Below are 27,907 nucleotides of genomic sequence, written 5' to 3' on the forward strand. Positions count from 1 at the left end.
ACCCCCCCCCCCCCCGTCGCCGCCGAGGGGCCCTCCCGCCCCACACTCACCGTTCCGCCGGGCCCAGGGCTCCTCCCGCCCAACCGGCACCTCGGGGCGGGCTCGGAGCGACGCGGGGGTGGGTGAGGGCGGCGGAGCGGGGGGACTTGAGGCCCGGAGGCCGTTGGAAGTAGCGCAGGGGAGAAAAAAAATGCTCAAAAAACCCAAATAATATCTATTTTCTAACCCCAAACTCTCATTTCTGCTCTGGTTTTACAGCCCGAGCGTAGCCCCAAGGGAAGGCAGGCCCTGAGGGGGCAATGGGCACCTCAGGACAGCAACGGGCTGAGGCAGCGACCGAGCCAAGGTCACCCGCTCCAGGAGACAACTGTCCTGCTCCAGGGCCCTCACGCCACTGTGCCTGGGGGACGAGGACCGGGCAGGCAGGAGGGGGGTCCAGAGCCTCCTCCATCTACACACGCTGTCAAAGGACATTTCTACATCCTTAACATACCTATAAAAAAACCCCCATGCACTTCAGGTAATGGCAATTCCGCTCCAGGGCCCCTCACGCTGCTGTGCCCAGGGGGAGCGAGCACTGGGCAAGCAGGAGGGGGGTCCAGAGCCTCCTCCATCTACACACGCTGTCAAAGGACATTTCTACATCCTTAACACACCTATAAAAACCCCCCATGCACTTCAGGTAATGGCAATTCCCCACAAAATTTGCAGATGAGCCGTTTCGCATCATCCACTGAGGAGCCACGGCAGCCCACAGCTGTTTCAAGATTTTAGAAGACTTAAATTTTGGGAGGCGGTTGGGAGTGAAGAGAGGATGGATCTGCGTCGGGGAGGAAAGCAGCAGCAGAGAAAGTGGGTTCGTGCAAAAATGAGAGCACACAGCAGATACGCACATGGCAAACTTCATTTGAACTCGTTTACAAAATTGACAAAAAAAAATAATAATATCATCACCTTGTAAACTTATTCACATTTGTTGGAGCTCACAGAACTGGTTATACTGGCATGCTGAAATAAAGATTGTCAAGCCTGGGCTCACCCTGGGGGCATCCAGGGGAGTTGACCCTTAACAGCAGGAACGACCGACCTCGGTGCGGAAGGAGAGTTAACGCTGGCGTTTGGGAGGGAATTTCTCGAATTTCTCCAGCCATTTTGTGCCTCCAGGGAAAGGGCTCCGGTACCTGAGGCTCCCTGGAGCGTCGGCACGCTCGGCTCGTTCCCCAGAGCTGGATGGAATCTGACAGCAGCGCTGAGGAGCTTTGGGCATCACCTCACCCAGCGTGGTCCTCCCTCAAAGGCCATCGATTGCACCAGAAATGGAAGCGGGTGGAGGAAAAGATGGGGTTTATAAAAAGTGTAACGTTAATACTTTTGTCATTTCCTGAAATTCACCCTATATTCCAAGGGCTCCAAAGAGCACAGACCCTGTTCCTAAATCAGACCATTCGGGGAAAGGGAGAGGGGGTGGGGGGAGTGGAGACGCACAATATTTTTTACATAAGCAAAACCCAGGCAATTTTCCCAAATGACCAGCTTTTGAGGCCTTTACCATCAAATCCACCTTTCTGAATTGCAAAGTGACAGCTTTCCCCAAGGCTAAAGCACAGCACTCCACCTCCTCCACCGCAGCAGGACAACGTGGAACTGAACTCAAAATATACTTGGAAACCTTTTTTTTTTTTTTTTTTGGTAAGCACTTTCTCCGCTTTCACTCTCAGCTTTCAGAAATGGAAGCAAACAGACATCAGTGAAAATTTCCGAGACACCCACACATTGCAATACTGGTCAGATCACAAAAGCAGTAGGGATTAAACATGAAGGATTTAAAAATAAACCAAACCTTATCAGTTGTATTCCACGGAATGAACCAACTTAATGTGTGCCCGGCGAGGAACACCCTTTTAAAATCAGGAGAGCTTGACTCTGCTCTCCCAGGCAGGAGAACTCTTCACAGAAGTGAGATCCAGCACAAATGGGGTAACAGAGTTAATGTCACTAAAAACTAGAAATACTTTTTGGTATCGTGTCCCCTCCTCTTCTCCCCTGGCCAGAAGCCCAGCACCGGGGACTGCAGAAAACAACCAGTCCCAAAATGTTAAAGCAATTACAGTTAATAGAAATTCTTCACTTTCTGCACCAAACCAGGCTGCTTAAAAAGCACTTGAACAACGAGAAATTGTATATTACAAAGGTACTGAGGAAAAAAAAGATGAGCTATGACCTTTATAGACTTTGAGGTACATCAACAGCGATTGGGTTATCAGTCTCCGGGCCCTGGATGCAACCAGGGTTACAGAAGAAATCCAACCTGTGTGGCTGAATCCCCCCCAAGGGGCTTGGAAGACATCTCCTACATCCCTACCAGCAGCTTCCCACAGCGTCCATCGGGATCCAGCTCCTGCTCCGACGGGATCCCGGCGGCGACGATCACCGAGAGCTGGTCAGAACCGAGCACAACTCGATTAAAAAACCAAATGAGTTCAGTAGAAACAATTCACAAACTGGTTTGTGCAAATTTTTTTTTATTTCCACATTTATATCACAATGTGTCCACTTAAAGGACCAAATAGCAAAGTTGCTCCCTTCTGCATCCCGAGAACACAGAAGTCTAGTTACTGTACATTCACTAAGGCTCTTTGTTTTTGCAAATTGCGTTTATGATGGATATCCATAAGGCAAACAATATCTAAAGGAATGGTAACAAGTATATTTCCAGCATACAAACAGGCTTCCTTTTTCCCTCTCACAGTACAGTTACAAACTTGTAGCACCCTCATTACATTTAGATTCTAGAAAAGGTGATTTTTCTCTTTTTTTCTTTATTTTTTTTTTCTTTTTTTTTTTTTTCTCTTTTTTTCCTAGAAGTTTGCAGGAAGGGAAAAGGAGGAAAAAATATTTGGCTGGTGGTGGTGGGATCAAAAAATATCGTTAAACATCTAGTTTTTGCAGCATTTCTCAGAGACTGGATTTAAACTGAAACCAGACTAAAATATGTGGATGCCTATGGAATGTTGAGCTGAAGCTGGTCTCCCAGCCTGCAGTGCAACACCTGCCGGTTCAAACCCAATCTCCGTACCACATGACTTGGAAAAAAACCAAAACAAAACAAAAACAAACAAAAAAAAACAACCAAAAAACCAACGCAATCATGTTTTCAGAGATGTGATACAAATAAAAACTACAGTTTTTGCACATTGTCTCTCCAATATCTCACTGCCAAATAAAAACCCAAATCAAGTCAAATAAATAGATGCATATTTTGTTAAGGTAACTTCCACAATTTTTCTCTGTACCTGCCTGTAATAAGATTCCGGCATTCAGAAAGTGCTGGAAATCCTCTTCACTTCTTGGGGACTAACACTTTTTTTTTGTTTTCTCTTTTTTTTTTTTTAATAGCTGGCTCGCTAGAGAGTTTTGAACTCAATTTATCAACCTTCGTATGCCTTCCTTTGCAAATTGTTAGTAAACTGGTAGCAGCATTTCACAAAAGGAGAATTTATTAAAGGAAAGAGCTGGAAGGAACCAACTCCCTCCCAACCCTCTGCTCGTTGGGCCTGTTTGTCCAGGACAGGAGGCTTTTTTTTTTTTCTCCATCGTTAAGTGGCATCGTGTCTGCCTGCGTTTGCTAACTGCCGGGTGTAAAAGCATTTATTTTTTTTTAGCAAACTGGGACTCAGTCTAGGCAGACGTAAGGCAGGATGTTCAATCTACCGTCATCCCCGTGCGGATCTAAGGATATGCACTGTGTCCAATCATACCAGTTACCCTGTGTGTCGTAACAACCGTTCACGCCCGGCCAGTTATGTTGGCGTATTCTGTCCAGGTCATCGCCCGTCACCTCCCTCGTGACCCCAGGCAAGTCTGTAGGTTTGCTGTTAGGAGCTAGAACGTGAGTCTTTCTAGCCTCTTTTCTAGTGCTTTCCTCCTGCTTTAAATATTCAGACATGAAGTAGTGAGCTCCCGGAGTCTGTACTCCTGACGAGGACAGCAAGCTACTCTGTCTGTTTAAATAGGACTGAATGATTTCGTTTCTGGATAACTCTTTCCAGTTCGTTTGTTCAAAGGGGCTTTGCAGGTTGGGTTTTTGCTCCTGCTTTTCCGTTTCTGTCCTGTGCTGTTCAGTGAGCGCAGGGATTTCTACCTGCAAAGGATCTTTCTGTGTTAAAGGTTTTATCTGTCCTGTCATGGGATCAAAAGTGAGCTTTCTCTCTTTTAATCTCACAGGTTTCACCCCCCCTTCTGTCACGTGCCCATCCAGGTTGACCGTATAGTCTCTGGGTCGGTACCTTTTCTTCTTTTTACTATCAGAACCTGAAGCAGCGTCGTCACTGTCCATTTTGGAAGCGTCCTGCGAAAAGCCCCCGTGCGGCGTGAGCGATTCCCCGGGGTGGGAGCTGGTTTTGCAGCTGGGAGGAGATGTGTGCTGTTGAAGTGTCCCCGCCGGGTGCCTGTGCTGGCTTTCCAAAGGTACCTGCTGCTCCTGCCAGTGCTGAGACACCTCAGCCACCGACTGCTGAGGGAACTCCAGTCTTTTTGCTGGCAGGGGAGGCGTGGAGGGTTGCATCAAGGATGGTGGCGGCGATGGCACCTGTGCAGAATCTAAGAACTGAGACCTTTGAGATGGACTGGGCATGGAATCCTTTGGTGAGTACGTAGTATGCTGCCGAGCAAAAGTATCATGCCTGACGTTTCTGGGGCTAAAAGAGGAACAGCGAGGACTCTTGGGTTGGTGCGGGCCGGTGGTTTCTTCCGATTTCTCATGCTGCTGAAGCACTGCAGTCTTTAGTAACGAGGAAGTGCTTGAAGGTTTTACAAGTCCTGGAGAACTGGTGTGAGGTTTTACAGCATTTACCGGGATCTTATTGTGTTTATCGTTTTCACTGAGTTCTGTCCTGCTGCTTTCGGGCCCCGCGTGTAGATTTATGTCTACAGGACTGGGGAAATTTTCGGGACTACCTCCAATGCCATTGGTTGGAGGGGGTGAAGAGTTTTGTAATACTTCATGACTAGCTTTGGAGACTTTGGGGGGAGGAGGGCCCTGATGCCCGTCCCTGTGTTCACCTTTCCTTTTCCTATTTCCCAATTTCTCGGTTTTGGGAGAATTTAGTTTCTGTATATCGTTCCTGCTTTTCAATTCGCTGATTGGCTTTGACCCAGCCACAGCAGGAAGTTGCGTTTCTTGTTTGCAGTTGTGAGCACCACCATTTGCTGACCCGGGTGGATTCGGCAACCCCCTCGGCACCGGCTCATTCTGGGTGACGGGTTCTATCAACTTTTGCCAATTCCGCAACAATTTCTTGGCACGTTTGGCAAGTTCCTCATTGGATGTCTTCTTCCTCACCTCATTGATAAGCCTCCCGAGTCTCGTTTCCTATAAAGAAAGAAAAATAGTTTTATAAACAAGTATCAACCTAAACAAAATTCTTAAGGGAAATTTTGGCTTTGTAATTGCTTACACTAAAAAACACCCGGTTAAAAAACACTAAAGATTTAAGTGTTGAATTAGTCTTTTTGGAAAGGATTGGTCCAGTCTCTGCCACCCAGCATGAGACCTGCTGGGGGTTTCCAGTCGCCCTGTCTTTATTCCCTGGTGAAAGCACCAGAGCCACGAGCTCTGAAAAACCTCAGAAAGGAGTTCTTTAATCAGCAGGAATCCTGAGAAGAAAGGTGCAAGCTCCGATTCGAGGGGAAATGCAGCACCCGGGGCAGAAAAGGTGTGGTTTTATCACCATGGAAGAGTAAGATCTGCAGAAAGAAGCAAGAGAAAGAAATCCCTGCCTCTTTGTCTGTTACAGTCATACGTTGACAATAAAAATCTCCATTTCCCAAAGCTGCCCAGCCAGGGGTGACTTACGGCCCCCCCTTCTTCCTCCATCTCTCCCCTCCCTCCACTCCCCAGCATCCTGAAAGCCTATGAAAGACCAAGCATTCCCAGGGTGTCCCAAAGCAGCTTCGTAAGCAGAAGGAAGTGTTTGATCGTCCCCAAAACACCTTTAAAAGCAAAGAATTGCTCCACAAGTCACATTTCAGAAAAGCACTTCAAAGGAAAACATGGACCAGATTGTGAGAGAAACAGGCAACGTGTTGTGATACATTGAAATACAGCTGGAGTTGGAGTTAAGCAAGAGTTAAAAGCAAGTAACACCAATAATTTCAATATAAAGATGGAAAAAAAGTTTTATAATTTAGCCATAAAAGCTTTTTTGGGTTCTGTTTGCCAGTGAGGCTGCAGCTGCTGCCCCTCCTGATGCTTCCCCTCTCACTACACCTCAGCTCACCCACTGGATCAGGCATCGAAACCTGCTTAACGGAATTAAGGATTAATTTTACAGACACAGAGTAACTCTATTCCCATTCCATGCTCAGTCACCAAACATCTAAGAAGGTGACAGGTACCTCAGGAAGAAGAGTGACATTTTAATACTACAGAATTAATTGGCAGCAAGTACTGATTAATTCTGAGCCCCACACAAACAGGGGCTGCACGGAACGGGGATCTGAACCCCAAAATAATCCCTGTGTGTGCACCGAGATGTCACAGGGACAAATAATACCTTAATTGTGAATCCTTTGCAATCAATCTACTGTTTCAAGAAAAGCTCTTATGGAAATGAGACCAGCAGAGAACGTCCTTTCATACACACAAAAATCAAGTGACATTTTGGGGGTGACGTACCTCAAGTGCCTCTTTGGTAATGGGGTATTTCTCCAGGCTGGAGATGACTTCCAGCACTGCCACCATGTTATGGATCTGCAACAAGGAAGACAAAGTCACTTCATGTTTCAGGTACAGGTCTTAGTTAACAAATGTAATTTAAGACCTTCCACTTCATAATTGCTGGAAGCATTAATCACAAAATTGCTATCACACTGTCTGGCTTTAGGGAGCTGATTGTTCAAAGAATAGGGACAAGGACACTTTACTGACCTAGTTGGAAACTGCAGGAGCTGTAACAAACACACTCTTATGTAAAACCAAAGGAAACATCCACAATCAAACCAGTGTGACTTTAGCAGAGCTCTGAGATCCCCAGACAAGGCGTTCGTTAATTGTCCTACAGCCTGACTGGGAGGAAGCTGTGGCTGCCCCATCCCTGGAGGGGTTCAAGGGCAGGTTGGAGGGGGCTTGGAGCAACCTGTTCTGGTGGGAGGTGTCCCTGCCCAGGGCAGGGGGTGGCACTGGATGGGCTTTAAGGTCCCTTCCAACCCAAACCATTCTATGAACCATTAAGTGTCAAGTTGACCAAGAAGAGCAAGGAGTTTGCTCGTTAATTGCCTGACTGGAAGGAAGCTGTGGCTGCCCCATCCCTGGGGGGGTTCAAGGCCAGGTTGGAGGGGGCTTGGAGCAACCTGGTGTGGTGGGAGGTGTCCCTGCCCAGGGCAGGGGGTGGCACTGGATGGGCTTTAAGGTCCCTTCCAACCCAAACCATTCTATGAACCATTAAGTGTCAAGTTGACCAAGAAGAGCAAGGAGTTAAATCAGAAATGGTGCATTTATTCCTTTAGGCTGTAGATTTACACAACCGTAAGCATCAAGTTGACCAAGAAGAGCAATGAGTTAAATCAGAAACGGTGCATTTATTCCTTTAGGCTGTAGATTTACACAAGTCATCCTTCTAGAATTTCGTTTAAAACGTCGATGGCTCCTGTAGCTGCACATGGAGAGTCTAAAGCAGGAGCTGAAGCAAGTGCTGTGCCCAGTAGGTGTCCTCAGACCATCGCCCAGGGACCGGGCGGGAGGGAGCTCGGCTCCCAAACCTCCTTCCAACCCGAAACTGCTTCTAAACTGCAGCCCCCGAGAGGGGAGATGCTGAGGAGTCACCGCACAAATTCACCTTACAGTGACAAAGCCTGGAGCAGGTTTTTCTGACGGGCTTCACTGCAGCATTTCTAGACATGTGAGGAAGCTCCACGCAAAAGCAGTTGCCAAAATCTGCACGTGTTAAGTGTGATTTTAATCATTTCTATGAGAAAGCCCAGACTGCAGAGAGAGCCGCGTTTCCATTTCCTGACGTTTAGAGCACCGAAACCTGGATTTTCTAATTCACCTTTGTAGATAGATTGAAAAGATAAGCAAAGGAAAACTTGATTCACGGTGTCATTTATTGCTTAATTGCGTTTGTGACTCAACTGGACGTGATCGACATCCGAGGAAAATCTCTCAGCAAGAACCTCCACAGGGATCCCACATTCTCCTACGCCTTTATCAGAAGCTCCATCAGGTGGCCCTGCCCTCCCAGCCCCGCTCCCCGCTGCAAGATTCCTCATTTCAAAAAGACTGCAAGTTTGGAAGAATTAGCCTTTTCAAGTCAATTTTCCCATTCTGTTACGATACAACAGGAGAATCAGGAGCTGGAGCGTCTTCCTTTCAGAAAACCTGGTCCACAGACGGTGTTTTTTCCATCACAGCAAGATCACTTGATGTTGGAGAGACCTGAATAACACCATCAGCAATGAAACACTTTGCTTGATTTTTAAATTTACTTTTATCAAACTTATATTTAAAGCATAAATAGGCTTAGAATCATAGAATGGTCTAGGTTGGAAGAGACCCTTGGGATCATGGAGTCCAACCATCTCCCCTACTCTACAAAGTCCTCCCCTACACCATGTCCCTCAGCACTGCATCTAAACGGCCCTTAAACACAGCCAGGGATGGGGACTCCACCCCCTCCCTGGGCAGCCTGTTCCAATGCCCGACCACTCTTTGGGTGAAAAATTCTTTCCTAATGTTCAATCTAAACCTCCCCTGTTGGAGCTTGAAGCCGTTCCCTCTCGTTCTGTCACTAATGACCTGTGAGAAGAGACCAGCACCAACCTCTCTACAGTGTCCTTTAATTGATTATAACTCTTACACCTTATAAAACCAACTTCAGACCAAAGATGAATTAATTTGTCAAGGTCTTTTCTTCACTGAACTACGATGCCTCGGCAGATCGAGCCCTACCACCCCGCCAGGTCTGGTAAAACTCCACTTAAGCTTTACAGCAGCAACAGAACATATTTTGACATATTTTACTTCTTACTATCTCAGGGCACTGAGCTGACTTTCTCCCTCGTTGTGACCCTCACACTGCCCTCAGTGATTTAGCGCCGCAGTTTAAACAATACATAACACCAGGGTATTTTTTTTTCAATTTCTAGAACCAGAGCACTTAGAATTACGAATGTTTGATTCTGGGAGTTTCCAGACCAGCATTTTTAGACTTGCAAAACACGATACTCTCCTTCCCAACACATATTTTAGATTATGAATTACCAGGGTGCAAAAAGGCCGTGTCCATTGCACACACCAATAATTGGTACAACTATTTTTGCCGTTACTGGTAATCCCCAAATATTCATTATCTAAATAACAAAGCGATGGCAAAAAAAGGATCCTTAGTCTATCAAAAGGTCAAGATGAGGAAAGTGATACGCTCGAGCGTATAGACACCTACAGAGAGATGAAATTGCTCAGGGAATTTCCAGTAAGAGCTTTGCCTTGGTTCAGCACACCCAAAAACACAGCTAGGGATGCCCCCGAACGCTAAATCACCTGGTTCTACACCGGGGCTGACAGACTGTTCCTTCACTCTCTCCTTCGAGGGCCACGTGGTGCCAATTAAAGGCAGGGAAAGCAGCTTTTCACCGCTGAGTCTGTGCCCATCCCTCAACTTGTGCTAATGCACAAAAACACCCTGTTCAGATTCTTCACACATTCGTATCCAATTGAAAACATGTTGTCGCGCTGAAGCGATCGCTGCGCGAGCACGAAGGCTCACGCTCGCATCAGCTGCAAGAAGCTCCTCTCATTTTCCCTTCTTTCTGACCTGCAGGGAAGCGTGACTCTTTGAAAAAAAAATAAATCATAAAACATTCAATCAGGTTCAACAACTTCTCCACCCTTCCCCGGTAGTTTTGTGTAGTTCTCTTGGAAAGCTTCACCCAAACTGCCAAAGCAGCTTATAGTAAAAATCACATTCACCTATTTCAAAATAATATAGACTACAAATTTTCTTGTGGTATAGTAAAACACTGTGATGAAAACAAGATGAGCTCCCCCAAATATTATCCGTTCAATGTGAAGACACCTACTTTGGGGCCAGCAGCACCCCAGCATCACACACCAGTATCCGTACCTTAAACCATGCTACCGGCAATTAAATTCATGTAGTGTCACACAACTGACAGGAGACTGAAGTTACAGAACCTACCAGGACATCACCCTACTTTGAGCAGCACCAGAAATGGTAATTTATTAACACAAGTTGCTATTAAAAATGCTTCTTGGCTACACAAATAGCCAGCCAGAGTAAGGTAAAGAGTAAGGTAGAGCTCGGGAGCCCCGCTCTCCGCAGGCGCTGGGCAAGGTCCAAGTGTGTAAATCAGCGTCTCAGGAACTCACACATCCTTTTAGTTTCTGTTTGCCTTTCCCTACTTACGCTGCAACCCGTTACTCTCACCCCAAAACAAGAACTTCCATGAAGCAACCCCAGGAGCTCACGGAAAACAGCCAAGAATCATTTATACGGCGTTTCGATTTCTCCTGCTCCCGTGTGGTGAGGCCCGACTGGCACCCAGACCCATCCCCTCCAAAGTGCACTGGGGAACATCTGCTTCCAGTCAGCTCCAATAATCCTTTCCAGCCAACCCTAATGACAGTCACAAAAAACGAATCTTATTTATTCCATGCAAGTCTCTTTAAGTCATTCAGCCACGCTCCGGAGCTCACTACTGGTATCCCAGAGCTCTCCCAAGTTAAGCACTTAAATGTTTTTACTACAGCCTCAGACAAAAGCAGGGGTTTCTGAACTCTCTGGAAAAGATCAAGCAGCTTAATTTCCTTTTTTTAACTGCCATCTTAATCCTATTTTAGCTTTTATAAATCAAGAACAATTCAGTTACCAACTTCAGGGTGTTACACAGCGGTTTGAAAGGATCACAAGCCCGTTGGGGTTTGGGAAGTTTAAGGTGAAGCTGTTCCTGTCACCTCCTTCCCCGGCAGATGTGAAACCAGCAGCAAATGCAGCATCTGCCCGTGAGCTGGTGTCACCATCTCCACGTGCCAGGGGGAGGGAAGGGCTACCAAGGCTACCAACCTGCTGGGACACGCTTTGTGCTGGACCAGCACGCTCAGATGTCAGGCTTTGCTTCTCCTCCTCCATCTACAGACCAGTCCAGGGACCAAACACAACATAACACCCCCCTCAGCACCACCTGCACCTCACTCACCGCTGCCCAACAAACAAACATCACAGAAACATCCAACTGAATAAAGCAATTTTTATTATTATTATTATTTTTAATGGTTCACAGGGATGTTTTGGAAGATCTTTGCATGTATGGCTAGACCACAATGGATGACAAACCAGATCTGAGTTAGGGAGGATGATGATGCTGAGACTTAGTGAAACAGCCCTGGAGGAGGAGGAGTAGGTACCTCTTTGTAACAGGGAAACCCCAAAAAAATCGCTTTTTTTTTAATGGTTCACAGGGATGTTTCGGAAGATCTTTGCATGTACAGATGGCTAGACCACGATGGATGGCAAACCAGATCTGAGTTAGGGAGGATGATGATGCTGAGACTTAGTGAAACAGCCCTGGAGGAGGAGGAGTAGGTACCTCTTTGTAACAGGGAAACCCCAAAAAAATCGCAGTGAAACTGATAATTGAGACTCGATCCTACTGGAGTCTGGCTAGAAAGGCTCTTTTTAATCACTTGCAGAAAGTTCACATAACAGCACTAAAACTCAGCTTTGGACACAGTATCATCATCCACACAGGTCACATTAGTCCCTCAAGAACTTTCTAAAGGATATTTATGCTTAACCTGGTCTGTCCAGAGCCCTTAAGCACCAAAACTCTTCCAAACCCAGAATGTAACACGATTATCCTCCCAAAATCCCAGGTTATAATAATTGATATGTCTCCACTGTAAGCACCGTGAAACAGGCCGTGCAGATTCACCACAAGACACTGGCTTTGGGAGAGTGTGTTTGTCATCGTACTTCAACTCCCTTCCTCAGAATATACAAATTCTCTGAAACTAGCAAAATATTGACTAAGTCCTTTTGTGCCATTTCCCCACCTGTAGTACCAAAGCAGTTTTACAAAAGGAAGCAGAGAAATGCCCCCACCATGGGAGACTAAAGAGATCTTTCTGCCTTTCCTAGAGACACAACCCCAGATCTCCGTTGCCAATTTGGTGTTTTTTGTCGGCAATTACTGTAAGACCCACGGTGTGTTTTACACCCAAGTCCACAGGAGCACTTGTACCTGTTTTTATTGTCCTCCCCCTGCTCCTGGTGACAGCAGCATTTTATTGGGCAGTTATAAAAACTGTCATATGCCCACGGGCCATGGATATCCTTCGGTAGCACAAGATAATGGTCTGGAAAACCCTGGGTTCAAGGTCAATATCGCTGAAATGCCGGGAAGGCGGAGCCCATCCAAAAGGAGGGGCAGCACCAGCCCCATGAGCAACCACAGCCACTCACCTTTACATTCTCCAAAGCGGTACAAAAGCTACTTCACTGCATAATAATCTGAAACATGGAATAAGAAGTAAGAAGAGCAAAGTTGCTATTCACAGTAGGCTTTATTTAAAAGCAGCAATGGAAATACAGTATTTATTCAGCACTTCGTATAGGACGCATTGACACCAGACTATAATGATACATATCGTGAACAGTAAACTATGTCTTTTTTTTTTTAGAGATACAGACCAAACACACAAAGTTAGAATCCAGGTTAGAGCCTGCTGGGATTTAGTTCAGGTCCCTCGTATGCTTAACCTGGTCTGTCCAGAGCCCTTAAGCACCAAAACTCTTCCAAACCCAGAATGTAACACGATTATCCTCCCAAAATCCCAGGTTATAATAATTGATATGTCTCCACTGTAAGCACCGTGAAACAGGCCGTGCAGATTCACCACAAGACACTGGCTTTGGGAGAGTGTGTTTGTCATCGTACTTCAACTCCCTTCCTCAGAATATACAAATTCTCTGAAACTAGCAAAATATTGACTAAGTCCTTTTGTGCCATTTCCCCACCTGTAGTACCAAAGCAGTTTTACAAAAGGAAGCAGAGAAATGCCCCCACCATGGGAGACTAAAGAGATCTTTCTGCCTTTCCTAGAGACACAACCCCAGATCTCCGTTGCCAATTTGGTGTTTTTTGTCGGCAATTACTGTAAGACCCACGGTGTGTTTTACACCCAAGTCCACAGGAGCACTTGTACCTGTTTTTATTGTCCTCCCCCTGCTCCTGGTGACAGCAGCATTTTATTGGGCAGTTATAAAAACTGTCATATGCCCACGGGCCATGGATATCCTTCGGTAGCACAAGATAATGGTCTGGAAAACCCTGGGTTCAAGGTCAATATCGCTGAAATGCCGGGAAGGCGGAGCCCATCCAAAAGGAGGGGCAGCACCAGCCCCATGAGCAACCACAGCCACTCACCTTTACATTCTCCAAAGCGGTACAAAAGCTACTTCACTGCATAATAATCTGAAACATGGAATAAGAAGTAAGAAGAGCAAAGTTGCTATTCACAGTAGGCTTTATTTAAAAGCAGCAATGGAAATACAGTATTTATTCAGCACTTCGTATAGGACGCATTGACACCAGACTATAATGATACATATCGTGAACAGTAAACTATGTCTTTTTTTTTTTAGAGATACAGACCAAACACACAAAGTTAGAATCCAGGTTAGAGCCTGCTGGGATTTAGTTCAGGTCCCTCGCAGCTGAGCTATTAACAGTTTCCCCTGCCCACAACGGGCCGTGAGGTTGGCTCAAGACAGGGTACACGAGATGCTACTCACAGAAACGACAGACCAAAAAGATGACTGTTTTGTTCACAATTATTGAAAAATGTTTGAAAGTCCGTTTGCTAAGCGGAGTTCAAATATTTACCAGCACACAATAGATATTCTTAAAGGTAGAGGTGAGTTTGCTAATGGTATTTAGTAAAGTGGATCTTTAAACACGAAGGAATCAATGATTTGGTGTAAAGTCATCCACTGAGAGCACCTTCTGTGACAGAGAAATTCCTTTGGAGTCACAGAATCACAGAATGCTATGGGGTTGGAAGGGACCTTCTCCTTTGGAGTCACAGAATCACAGAATGGTGGGGGTTGGAAGGGACCTCTGGAGATCAGCTCCTCCAACCCCCTGCCAGAGCAGGGTCACCCAGAGCAGGTCCCACAGGAACGTGTCCAGGTGGGTTTGGAATGTCTCCAGAGAAGGAGACTCCACCACCTCCCTGGGCAGCCTCTGCCAGGGCTCTGCCACCCTCACAGGAAAGAAGTTCCTCCTCATGTTTAGATGGAACTTCTTATATTCAAGTTTGTGCCTGTTCCCTCTTGTCCTGTCCCTGGGCACCACTGAACAAAGCCTGGCCCCATCCTCCTGCCACCCACCCTTTCAGTATTTATAGGCTTTCATGCTTTGAAAACTGACCAGAAATCTGTGCTGCAAAACAACAGGTAGAAGAAACACTCCCTGACTATCAAGACCAGCCAGAAGTGGCCAGACCCAGCACACACTGATCCTGACCTCTGGAGTCAAAATTTCCAGGTCTAATTTAAAGAGTCAAAACAACCTGCATATATTTTATTTGTACTCAGGCTTTATTAAACGGCAAAGTGACATGAAGTAACACCGTGCAGATACTTTCCCATAAATACTTCCCAAAGCCAGAATCATCAAACAAGAATAAGGTGAAATTTCAAGAAAATAGTGCACTGTGAAGAAGTCAGACCTGAAATACTTCACTTCAGCAAGACAACAGTTTTGCCCCGTTACCTTTGGCAGTCTGTGTGCACACAAGGAAGGTGAAGGGAGACTACAACAGCCAAGAGATGAAGAAGAGTTTGCCCATGGCCTCAAGACACAAATCCCCAGCCGTTGGGGAGAGCTAGAAAAGCTCTAGCTCTTCTCCAAAGAAGACATTTAACCCTGGCAGAAGCCCCCAAGTCTGGCCCAGACACAGCAGGAAAACACCTCACGCTTGGGCCAGACGAGGAAACCGCCCAGTGAAAGGAGTATCCGTCGGTGAAGTCATTTAGAAAGTGAGATAGAAGAGGCAGTAAAACACAGATTATGGAGACAAGACGCAGACCCGGAACAGAATCAGTTCATGAAACAGCAGGGACACACCGAGGGAAGTCCTCCTGCTCTACAGGAGGAGGTCATCAAGGCAGAGAACAGGCAACAGCACAGCACTTTTCTCCATTCATATTTATTAGCCAGTAATTGGAAGACATTCTTGTTCCTCCAGAGAGAAATAATTGTCCACCAGCTTCAACATTCACCAACCATTTGTGTATCATGAGAATTGTACCTGTGGTGCTGCCCTTCAGTCCTTTATGAAACACACAAGACTCACTGCAACGTGTCCCCCCTCCCCTTCTTTTCCCACAACCCCTCCAAAACCCAAACCACCAGACCACGAAGTTGGGCAAAACAAATTTATTAGCCTGATTTAAACAGCCCGGCAGTGGAAGTAAAGGCTCATTACACGAAATACTATTAAACTGGGAAGACCCGTGTGGCACAAATGGAAGGGAGGAGAGTGAGAGGAGGAGCAGGTACCACAGAGCAAGGCCAGGCTGTCACTGTCCCAGCAGGGACAACACGGACTCAGGGGTGCCTACCAGGGACATCATTTTAGTCTCATTCTTCACTCAGCACCGTACTGGTGAGGAATGGTACAGGAACCAAATTCAGCTGGAATTACATTTTCATCCCAAGGCATCACAAATCAAGAACGTGTACAAAGAAGAGTTTGGAGGAGAGCAGTGGCAAGAGGTTTTGAAAACACAGTGAAATAAGAAAAAGTTTAAGCACTCAGTTCACCCAGTATTAAAAAAAAAAAAACAACAAACAAACAGGGAGGAGACACACAATGCTTAAAATAATCCTTGCCATGCATTATTAGTCATAATAAAGAAAATGGTGAGCAACTGCTTTCATGCTCACTGGCCTAATTTGCAACAAGACAAATACTGATTACATATTAAGAATAACCAGAAAGCTACCAATGCACTCAAATAAGCTCTCAAATCATTTCCACAGCCTCTCCAGAGGTTTAAGAACAGATTAGACAGGTCTGGAAGGAGTTATTTTATACAGGTGATGTTCCTTCAGTGAAGGTGATGGACCACGTAGCTTCATGAAATCCCTTTGGCTCACACCTGAGAAACAGACACTGAGCAGCAAGTGACAAACACACTGAACCACCCATTTCTATCTACTCCAAACTCGACTCAAACCTGTAATTCTAAATTCTGCCCTCTCAACCAATACATACAGGTAATGACATGAAGTTTGTATTATAAAGGATGTACAAAATCGTCACCCCTCGGGCTCTGCAGTCACTTCATACCACCACGTCAGCCACCTCCCACTGCCCCCCTGCATCCCAGCACGCCAACACAGCCAGTCCTCCCAAAACAAAGCATAATAAAAGAAGAATAACCACAGAAACTGTGAGGTTTGGCCAGCCCTACACATCCACTGCCTTCTGCTATGGACACTCCTGATCACACGGCCAACTACAAATGTGTTTAACATTTAATGGAACAACGTGGCACGTCTCACACAATCAGACTGGTCAAGTGTTGAGCTGCACAACCCAGGAGTCCAAAATAACGCAACGTGTCCCCCCTCTGGGTGCAGCAATTCCTACAGATTATTTCAGCACAATAAACACCAGCCACAGAACTCATCGCTAACACCCGAGTCCTAAACCCCAATCACTACAGTGGGCCTGACGACATCTAACCACCATACAGTTTGGTTGTATCCATCATAACCATTTCTCCTCCTCTTCTACCTGTACAGAAACTTCAACCACACACATCTTGGTAGTTACTATTATTATAAGCCGTGAACTGAAGTCCAAAATTATTCCTTAAAAATTTAGAGCCATAAAATGTGACCTGGACGAGGGGACAGAGTGTATCCTCAGCAAGTTTGCTGATGATACCAAACTGGGAGGAGTGGCTGACACCCCGGAGGGCTGTGCTGCCATCCAGTGAGACCTGGACAGGCTGGAGGGCTGGGCAAAGAAGAACCTCATGAGGTTCAACAGGGAAAAGTGTAGGGTCCTGCACCTGGGGAAGAAGAATGTCAGGCACCAATACAGGTTAGGGGTGGACCCGCTAGAGGCAACTACTGAAGAGAAAGATCTAGGGGTCCTGGTGGACAGTAAAATGGCAATGAGTAAACAGTGTGCTCTTGCGGCCAGGAAGGCCAATGGTATCTTGGGTTGTATAGGGAAGAGTGTAGCCAGCAGGTCAAGGGAAGTCATTCTCCCCCTCTACTCTGCACTGGTGAGGCCACAACTGGAGTACTGTGTCCAGTTCTGGGCTCCCCAGTTCAAGAGGGACAGGGAACTACTAGAAAGAGTCCAGCGAAGGGCTACAAAGATGATTCAGGGATTGGAGCATCTCCCTTATGAGGAGAGACTGAGAGAGCTGGGACTCTTTAGTCTGGAGAAGAGAAGGCTGAGGGGAGACCTTATCAACGCCTACAAGTATCTCAAGGGAGGGTTGAAGGAGGAGGGAGCCAGACTCTTTTCAGTGGTTCCCACCGAGAGGACGAGGGGCAACGGGCACAAGTTGGAACATAAGAGGTTCCACTCAAATATGAGGAGAAACTTCTTCACGGTGAGGGTGACAGAGCCCTGGAACAGGCTGCCCAGGGAGGGTGTGGAGTCCCCTTCTTTGGAGATTTTCAAAACCCGCCTGGATGCTCCTGAGTAACATGCTCTGACAAGCTCTAGGCAATCCTGCTTCAGCAGGGGAGTTGGACTAGATGATCTCTATGGTCCCTTCCAACTCTAGAAATTCAGTGAAATTCAGTGAAAATGAGATTGCTGTGCAACCAAAGTCACAGGAACTGCTGGTCCTACCTCAACAAGAGAGAAATGCAGAGTTTGTTGATTATTCAGGCAGAATAATACGGAGCATACAGAAAATTCAGCCTTAAAATGTACCCGTTTTGATTTATCCCAATCTTGGTGCTTTCTCTGCTAAGGAGGGACCCACTCATTCACCCGGAGCCTGTACTTTGACCGCAGTTACTCGGGGAAGGGAGAAGCCAAGGCTGAGAGTTAAGGCACAAGAGGAGGTGCTGGTGGAGCCCCACAGGCTCCCCAAATCCCCGTTATTACCCCCCTGCCCCGACCAGATCCTGAGAATGACCCCTAAAGGCATCGCCCGGACAGAACCGTTCCGCAATCACCTGCTTAATCTTAATGCACTCCCGAGGACCAGCAGAGATTTACCCTTATGCAACCCGCATTTAAGGACCTGGTGAGAACGGCTTCGAGGGGTCAAGAGCTTTCTGAAGTTCTTAAATATTGTGTTACCCATCACCTGGAATATCTACCCAGAGCTGCTAACACAAAGCAGGTTATATTCAAATGTAACACAGAAAAGCCCTACTCATGTCAACATAATATAGATTTTTCACTCTTTTCCTGAAAAATAAAAGCACCTATCAGTGTACTGGTGTACTTTTAGATGCAGCAGGACAACTTAGTTCAAAACCCCAGGGAAGCTTCTTAAATGCCAAAGGAGGCTACGGTAAGCACCCATTGAATACCCTGCGCTGTGGAATTCACTAATTCATCACATAAAAACACAATATGCTCACTGGCTGCTCACGAGAGTTTAAGCACGGGATATTTGTGCACAAAACCTGAGAAAAACAGCCTTATAAAGTGTTAAAACTGGGAAAGTTCTGAATACAAAGTTTGGAGAGGAGTCACTGTATCCTTTCATCAGCAATTACTACTACAGAGTTTCCGTCAGCACATGCCAGAGAGAAGTATTATGGACATAAAAAAAAAAATAATATTGAAATCAATGTATCCATTTCCTAGAATTGCTCACCAATTTCTAGACAAAAATGCTGCTTCCAGTCACTCGTTTCCAAATACCTCCATTCTCCAAAGACTGTGGAGGTCCTGGGGAAAAAGGGATGGCCCCCAATAATCAGTTGCGAATGCTCGGCCATTCCATTCAGTGGCACAACCATTAGCAGCTTCTTAGAAACAAAACGACTTTTCTACCTTTTGCTGGAAAAAAAAATAAAAAAATATCTTCCCCCACAGGACCAGAAGCACAGCACTCTTCATCTCAGGGCTCACAGGCTGGAGGGCTACTTTATTTTCAGACCAGTGGCCCAGTGTGATCATGACAGGACAAAAGAACCCAGCATCCCATCAGCATTTTATTCATATTTAAACACAGAACACTCAAGAAGCTGCAACCTGGCACTAATTATTTCTAATTTAGTAGCAAAGACCTCGATGATTTCCACTTCAGAATGCCCTGCTGATGCTTAAGCCCCTTGGTAGCCTGTCTTAAGAACCCCAGTGAAGAAAATATCTCATATTTTGATAGAAACTCTTACACACACAGTGATGGAGACATGTATTTCCCGAGGGAGTCGGAGCCTTCCCCTGAGCACACCCTCTGCAGGGACCCCACCTTGGCAAAGACATTCGGCTACTTTATTTTCAGACCAGTGGCCCAGTGTGATCATGACAGGACAAAAGAACCCAGCATCCCATCAGCATTTTATTCATATTTAAACACAGAACACTCAAGAAGCTGCAACCTGGCACTAATTATTTCTAATTTAGTAGCAAAGACCTCGATGATTTCCACTTCAGAATGCCCTGCTGATGCTTAAGCCCCTTGGTAGCCTGTCTTAAGAACCCCAGTGAAGAAAATATCTCATATTTTGATAGAAACTCTTACACACACAGTGATGGAGACATGTATTTCCCGAGGGAGTCGGAGCCTTCCCCTGAGCACACCCTCTGCAGGGACCCCACCTTGGCAAAGACATTCGAGACATCACCTCTTGCATCTTCTCCTCCATCTGATTGCCCTCAACTTTATTCAAGAATCAACTCTAGTTCCTCCAAGGATAAACTATAATATTGAGGTATCCATTTTTTCTGGAATTTTCAGGTTGGTGACTTCTATAAGAGACACAAACCTTCCTTCCCGTGCAATGAATTTACACAGCAGAGTGTCCCAGCTCACGGAGCTCTGCTCAGGAGACAGAATCACAGAATCTTCTAGGTTGGAAGGGACCTTAAAGATCATCTTGTCCAACCATCAACCTAACTGACAAAAATAGACACCCAAACAAACAAGAGGCATCCCCATCACTAAACCAGACCTCTCAGCACTACATCAACCCATCTTTTGAACACCTCCAGGGATGGGGCCTCAACCACCTCCCTGGGCAGCCCATTCCAAGGGCTGAGAACCCTTTCAGTGAAAAAATTTTTCCTGATATCCAGCCTGAAGACAGCTCCAGTTACAGAACTCAGAGCCTGCTGTAGACACTCTGGAAGTTTGTTTGCTGAAGACAAGTTATGAACATGCATCACTACCCCAGGAAAAAAACATTCCCCTCTGCCATCACAAGTTCAACACTCCTTTAAAAGAAAGATTAAATCAATTTAGACCCACAGTGTAATCGTGACGCTCCACGAGCTGATTCTGCGTGAGCTGCGTGTGAGAAAGCAGCTCCACAAAAGCTCTGGCTGTCACTCTCAGACAAGACTTCCACCTCTGCACCATCATCTTCACAGCACAAAGTTTCAAAATACACCCAGTCGAGCACGTTGCTGAATTTCTCCAGACAGACCCGGACGTAGGATTCCTCTCCTCCCCAACCGCTATGTCAGAAAACCACTTTGCTCACTAAAACAGAACTAATTACCTTTTACTTCCAGTGATTCCTCAATAGAAATTTCTACCACCAACTGTTCGGACACGCTGAAAATTGTACACTTTGATATTAACAATCCCACTTCAGCACGCACCGCTGCCCCGGGAAAGCCATGCCCCAGAAAACACTGACACGCTGGGAAATTTAGCAGATTGCACCTCAAATTAAAGCAATTTGCTAGCACTTAAATATTGTTCCAAACACTGAAAAGCACGAACTACCTGCAGAAAGAATAATTTAGCTGCTAGAATACTCAATAAACAAACCTGGATTTAGATTAAACCGAATGTGATGTACTTACCATCACCTTCAATATTTCTTTAAAGACTAAGTGTGGAAGTGGGGCCACGTCGTGCCGTGTTACACAGAGCAAAGAAAGATTATTTGAAGTTATCACCAAGCACAAAATGGGTGAGACAAGATAGTGTGAGGCGTTATCAGCCAAAACAGACATGGTTTTTTTTTATATATTTATAAAAACTATACTGACATTAATTTTAACTCCAAATCTAACATATTGGAGTAACTATGCCTTCAAAGAAGCCCTTCTAAATTAACATTAAATTTCCTCAGTAGGCAGAATCAATTCCTTCTTTCCCTACCCTGAAACTTTTGTGGTTCCTGAAAAAAAACCACCAACCTCCTACTTGCCTAATGCAGCAGCTCCTTGGAAGAGACTGGAAAAGGCTCTTCCCTCACAGGATACTGGGAGGAAAAACCTTCAGCTGCTCTGAAACGACTTTGATCAGGATCCAAAGGTGACAGTGCTGCTGTGTCATCCGGCCATACTGAAAACCCTGAAGAGAGGCAACAACCCACACCTTACATGCTCCTAAACCGGGCTCACCCTCAACTTATTGTACAAAACCCAAGCAAATGACAAACTGGAGCTTCTTCCCCGGGTCGAGACTTCGGAAACACAGGCTAAAATGAAAGAATTCCTATTTTCCAAGATACATATTGGGTCTCTCCCCATTTGGGAGCTTGTGACAGCGAGTATTTTCTCTCCCACCCATGCAGTGCCTCAGCAGCAGGCCCCCATCCAGCTGCACCCCGTGCCCACCCACCCCACCTCTAGTGTTGGGGTTTTTGGGGGACCCCAACACTCAGCCCAGCATTTTCTTGGGTTTACTGTGTGCCAGCCTGTACCAAAACGGCCTGATGGAGGGTCCTGGGGCCCCAGCAGCTGCCCCCAGTCACAGCAACTCAGGGAACTGCAGCCTCAGGTTCTGTGCTGTCTGGGAAGTTTGTTTTAGCACCTCTCTCCTGGAAGGATCCTCATCTCACACATCAGCTGTCTTTTCCAGGCTGTGGTTCGTGGTGGCTGTCAGAGAGTATTCCCCATGTTTATTCTGCCTACAAAACGTTGGTTCTTCCATTCAGTCAACTGCTTCGTGGTTACATCAGGAAAAATGTGTTAGAGGAGTTGTTTCCCTCCAGCCTCCGAGCAATCAGAGCGTTCATTTCCCACCGAGGGGCCGTGCTGCAGCCACTCACTCGCTGCAAAGTTCCATCGTTTGGGTTTGAAAATCCTGATCCCCGTCAATGAAACAACCCCACGCAGTGAGGGGTGCCCTGCTGGAGGGTACTGCTCTCCAACAGCTCCAGCTTGGACCTGTCATCACCTCACCATCACCCCTCCTCGCCAAAAATGCTCCCCCAACAGCCACTTTGTGCCAAAACTGTGCCAGGAGGAGCCAGGGCAGGGGAAAAGGTCACCAATAAGCCCTCTCCAGGGAGAGACCAGGAACGTGGGGAAGAGGACAGGGACAGCAGTGGCTCCACTGGCAGTTCCAGCTGGAACTGGAAAGAGTTTAAATGAGAGTTTAAGCCAAGACAATCTTTGATTGTTCAGAGCACTGGCCACACAGCCTTCAGCGTGCGGTGGTTCACTCTTGAGCTGCAAAGCCCCCTGCTCAGGAGCATCCTCCTGGATACACATGGAGTTTCCCAGCATTTCTCCCAGGAACACGTGCCGAGCCCTCGTGTTACTGCATCACAGCAAGCACAGGGTAGGATCCCAGACACCTCTGAACCACACACAAGGGACAGTGACAGCAAAGCCTCTCCAAGTGAAACCTGACCGGGAGGCATCCACCCTCATCTCAGGGCACAGACGGGTGAACTTTTCCAGGTGACACATCCCTCTCTCCCAGGAGACCCCAGGCCAGGCTGCTAGGGCAGCGGGAGGAAGCACACACCACTCCACTTTTCAGCTTCTGTATTTATTTAAACACTTTATTACCCAACTCTGCTGCCACACCTGCACCAGCACTATTAGCGATGCACCGGAAGCTTTATCGGGTAATGGAGCTGCATCAAAAACTACCTGGGAAAAAATAATAATATTATCTTTTCTTTTTTAAACCCTGATCGATTCCCCAGATCAGTTCACCACCTGAGCCTGCAAACAGCTGCCCCAGCACACATCAAATGGATGCACGTAGCAGGAATAAGAAGTGGGTGTTATTTAAATTGTCACTGCTGCCGAAATAAACACTCAAATTACAGCTTAAAAGCGAATGACTCCTGCCCTCAGCACTGCAACTGGGGAGTTTCAAGGAATTAACAATCGAAAGGCAATTTGCCCTTCCCCTTGCTCTGACCCCTCAGCCCAAACTCCCTCCTACTTTTGTTTGCTCAGATTTTTGTCTTGGCAGCCTCAAACTTTATCATGGTCTCGCTACCACCAGGGGTACCAGGCGAATGGAAAGGTTTAACCCCCTCTAAAGAAGCTCCAGTATTACCACCAACACCAGACTGACCAGGACTATACAGGTAACTGACCAAAGTGCTAACAGGGACTAGTTAAACTCAGTGCCTACACCTGTGTAAGCCTCACAGGTGCTGCTGGAGCATGCTTCCACCAAGGAAAAAAAGCTGTTTTAGAGAGAGGTGGATGGAAAAGCTGCAAAGCAATGCCAAGAAACCAGCTACACCCTCACCCTCCAACAGGTGAATTCAAGTGTATCCAGCTGTTTACAATAAAGAGCATCAAGAAGCAGTCAGCCTCATTTAAGGTTATTTAAAATTATGAAGAAGCTGAATACATCGGGACTTACTCCCAAAATCTTTACCTGGAACCCAGGACTGAGATGGTAACCGGGACTTACTCCCATCAGGCCCAAATCTTTACCTGGAACCCAGGACTGAGATGGTAACGACACTCTGGACCCTACACATTAGGAAAAGCCACAAGCACCACGTGTCTCACCGCACACCTGAAACCCAATCCCCCACCTGGATGCACAAAATGCTGCTTGAATCAAGAGGAGCTACAGTAGGGAAATACACAAAAGCGGTGAGAGGTACAACAGGTCCCAGCCCCTGCACGCTGCAGCCTCCTCAAAACTGATAAGCTCATTAAGGCCTCACAGAAAAGGATAAAGCTAAAGCGAGAGCCGTGCCCAGGCTACTGTCGCCCACACGGAACGCTTCCCTGCGTCCGGAGAAATCCCCAAGACTCTCCCGAAGGGAATCCCTCTCTGTGTTTCCAGCAGCACCTGGCACCTTCCCCCTGGCCTTTTGAAACTCCGTTCTAGAAAGGGCATTTATCCCCCATCATAGAGGCTTTTGTTTCTAGGACTTTGGTAAAGGGATCGATACAGAAACCAGCCACAGGAGCATCTTTAACCATGCAACTCGTGCGTCAACTGAAGATCACCCCGGGCCAACGCACTGCTTAACATATTACAACACCCAGACACATTTATTATTAATAATTCGGATCATGGCCCTCTCCTGAAGGTCTGAGCAGCAAGGCCAAGGGAGATAGAATCATAGAATCACAGAATTGCCCAGGCTGGAAGGGACCTCCAAAGGTCATCTAGTCCGACCCCCCCGCAGTCAGCAGGGACACCCCCAACTAGACCAGGTTGCCCAGGGCCTCGTCGAGCCTCTCCTTGAATATCTCCAGGGAAGGGGCCTCAACCACCTCCCTGGGCAACCTGTCCCAGTGCTCCACCACCCTCACAGTGAAGAACCCTCTCCTCATCTCCAGTCTAAATCTGTTCCCCTCCAGCTTGAAGCCATTGCCCCTCGTCCTGTCACTGCAGGCCTTTCTAAACAGGTTCTCCCCAGCCTTCCTGTATATATACTGTATAGATACTGCAGGAACAGCAGCCTGATTTACAATCAACTCCAACCACACTGCCAGCCTATAATGGGTTGTTACCCAAACCAAAGCTGGGTTTGCATCACAGAGAGGTATTAATGGCAAATAATTAAATTATTGTCTAATATTTAAAGTCAGGAAGACGTTGCTACATATTCAGGATGAGGAACCATTTAATTGCAAGCACAACTCTAACAGCCAGTTGGAACCGCCAGGCTTCCCCACAGAGGAAAAACTAACAGATCTCATTATTCCTGACATCAGGTAATAAACTCCCCGAAGAGCACACAGCGCAATTTAACAAGGAGAAGGTGTTCTGCTTGGTGGAAGAGATGGTTTCTCCACACACTGAGCCCGAAGGGAAAAGAACCAAGGAATATCTCCCCTGTAAAGACCTCACGCAACCGCCGCGAGGAGGTTTCCGACGCTCTTCTCCACGGTTCTTCCAGGAAAAGGCTTTTTTCTGCAAGAAAAATCACATCACCCGTCATTTTGGGTGATACCACTGAACTCAGCCTTTCCTCCAACACGAGTCTTGGTACGGTCGCAATAAGACACAAGCCTTGGAAGGAAATGAATGTTGATACTTAGTGTTTAAGTCGTGTAACAGAAGTAGTTTGCCCATATGTTTTTTCAAGGGGAAAAGGCTGAATAAATGAAGACATAATACCAGACATCCCGGGTGGCTTCCAAGATGATGTAATATCTTTTTAAATAGCTTATTTCTTATAGGTCTCCTTCGAAATAGAGGTTATCCGTGTAAATCCTCAACCAAGTGTGTGAAACTAAGTTATAAATACATTCTGCAGCAATTACTAGAAGAGGCCTCAAACACTAAACGCACGTGTACAATTAAAACACTGCTCCTGAGTCAGCGCGGTTTCGTGGAGCAGCTAAAACACAGACCAACAATCAGCACAGAAGATGATTTCTCAAAGTGAGCAGGTTCTGAAAACTCGGGGAAAAGATTATTTTGACCAGTTCAAACCAACCCAGGTAGGGAAACTTAACCCTCTTTTCTTTGTAATTTAAGGCAGGACCTCAGAGCTAACTAAGGTTTGTATACACCACCAAGACCTTTACAGCTCTGCTGGAATGAATATCCACACCAGAGACATAGTTTCTATTAGAGAACGTACCAGCGAAGCTGAAATTTACAGCACCCCGCAGAAAAGCACTATAAAGAACCACAACCTCCTCCTCAGCCTCACAAAACTGGGCTGGTTTTTGCACGCCTGACAATATTAGTGCAGTTTTCACCCTCTCCAGAAACACGCACATACACACACCGACAATTACATTGAAAAGCCTGAATGAAATCCTGGCCTCAAAGCTTGACTTTCTTGGTAAACAAGGAAGTCAATCACAATAATGAATACTCTTAAGTTTGAATGCAGCCACCTCTTTTAAGAGAAGACTCTAAAAGCCAGAAGAAAGTGGCCAGAGTTCTCTGTGAGCCCTCACAAGTGCTGCAGCTCGTAGCTGCATCGACTTCTTCCTGCAGGAAAACATCACACCACTTTCTTGTGCATTTACACTGCTGCCCAAGCGCGATTAAATTCAGAATCTGCTTTTAAGCATGTTCAAAATGTAAGTTTTTCATCCCTTTGTGAAAATAGCACGGCAGGTAGGTTTTTTTTCCAATTGTTTACCATGAATTCTATGCGCTTTGGAGGAAGGAGTCCAAGAGCTAAGCCCGCACAATGAATCCCAACTACACACACCACCTCTGCTCTGCTGCGAAGAAAAGGCTCAAATGGAAGACAGCCCCCTGCCTACAGGCATTTCTAAACAATGGGCTGATTTTTCTGCCACCAATTATTGCCCTGGATAAGTATCAAGTATGTAGAGTTATAATTTAACATACATTACTCCTCAGCTTATGGGGGGCTACTGACCTGCTGGAAGCTCAGCAGAGCTACTGCCCGATGCTCTAACTCCCCTTTGCCGGCAAACGCCCGGGTGTTTCTGGTCTCCCTCATCACAACCCAACTGCAAACACCTTCACAGCCCTAATGTAACATTAATGTAGGGAGGAAAGGAAAAGTATCCATCACAAAATGTATTTCCCGGCTGCTTCACCCCCGCGCGGCCACTGTGTTTTAGAAAGTAACACCAGAATTAGGGAAACCACTGCTGCTGACAGTTCTGAAGTTAAAAGAAACCATAGATCTGTTACAATTTTATTAAACTGGGTTGACGCTCGGTCTAACGTAGAGCGAAAAATTTGCAGCCCCAGAAAGAGAAGCTGGAACAAACAAAATTCACGAAGTGTACTAACTGACATTTCAACAAGACCCATGGTGAAGTACTGCAAACTCAAACAAACTCTGACATTTAAAAGCCCACAATTACCATGATAATTCATTACTGTTACTCGAACATGCAATATTGCAGCTGGTGACAAACGCACATCACAGGGGATTACTAAAGAAGGGCAATTTTTCTTCAGTTTTCACGTCACACACAGGCCACTCCAGAGTGTTTCCAAACGGCAGTAACTTTATTAGCTACTTTAAGACTTCCATACAGGTCTGTCACAGAGAAACACTTCATCAGACAAAAGCAGTTAGGACTTTAACAGAACCAAAATACCATTTGACATACCCAGCCTCCTGGAATCAGACACACACACGTGTGTTCAGCCTGACGCACCCGCAGCTGCCCCCACCACCTGGAGATGGCCAAGCCAGACCCACCTCTGTGTCCTGCTGCGCTGACGGTGGATCTGAGAGTCAAAAAATCTGACAGACTGCAGGCTCCGCAGTCCTCTCATAACACACACCCAAGCAGAGAACTGCTCTGATGTGCCAAAAAAAGCACAAACCCACCTTAAAAGGAGCAAACGATACTTTGGATAACTGCCACCTAAACGCTCAGGCCACTTACAGGTAAAATCTACGCCGATTTCAGCGCTTACACTCCATCCCAGAAGGAGCAGATAAGCTCATTAGCGCACTGCAGGAAAGGATAACAGCAGAGACCGAGGCTGCTCGGTGCTGGAGCAGCTCCAGAGCCCCGAAGCCACCGTCGAAAGCCCTC

General features: G+C 46.4%; 2 protein-coding genes across 4 annotated transcripts in view; both read right to left on the minus strand.

The window, feature by feature from the left end:
- Positions 1 to 71, minus strand: part of SLC35E1 (solute carrier family 35 member E1) — a 6,242-nt gene extending 6,171 nt beyond the window's left edge. Inside the window, exon 1 of the mRNA XM_014952822.1 lies at positions 1 to 71. This exon is cut by the window's left edge and continues 339 nt beyond it. The gene's annotated coding sequence lies outside the window, so the exon portion shown is untranslated.
- Positions 72 to 887: 816 nt separating this feature from the next.
- MED26 (mediator complex subunit 26) lies at positions 888 to 27,907 on the minus strand. Of its 3 annotated transcripts, none has more exons than XM_014952819.1 (3): positions 27,755 to 27,907; positions 6,677 to 6,751; positions 888 to 5,371 (listed from the first exon to the last, which is right to left on the minus strand). In XM_014952819.1, the coding sequence occupies exons 2-3, from the start codon at positions 6,740 to 6,742 to the stop codon at positions 3,674 to 3,676; spliced, it is 1,764 nt and encodes a 587-aa protein (XP_014808305.1). In that variant the 5' UTR covers positions 6,743 to 6,751; positions 27,755 to 27,907; the 3' UTR covers positions 888 to 3,673. The 3 variants fall into 3 exon arrangements, with proteins under 3 accessions (XP_014808305.1, XP_014808306.1, XP_014808304.1); XM_014952820.1 differs by lacking the exon at positions 27,755 to 27,907 and adding an exon at positions 26,788 to 26,803 and having other exon boundaries at positions 6,677 to 6,774; XM_014952818.1 differs by lacking the exon at positions 27,755 to 27,907 and adding an exon at positions 21,053 to 21,136.

This window comes from Calidris pugnax, unplaced genomic scaffold, assembly GCF_001431845.1.
Source record: "Calidris pugnax isolate Ruff unplaced genomic scaffold, ASM143184v1 scaffold199, whole genome shotgun sequence".
NCBI lineage: Eukaryota > Metazoa > Chordata > Aves > Charadriiformes > Scolopacidae > Calidris > Calidris pugnax.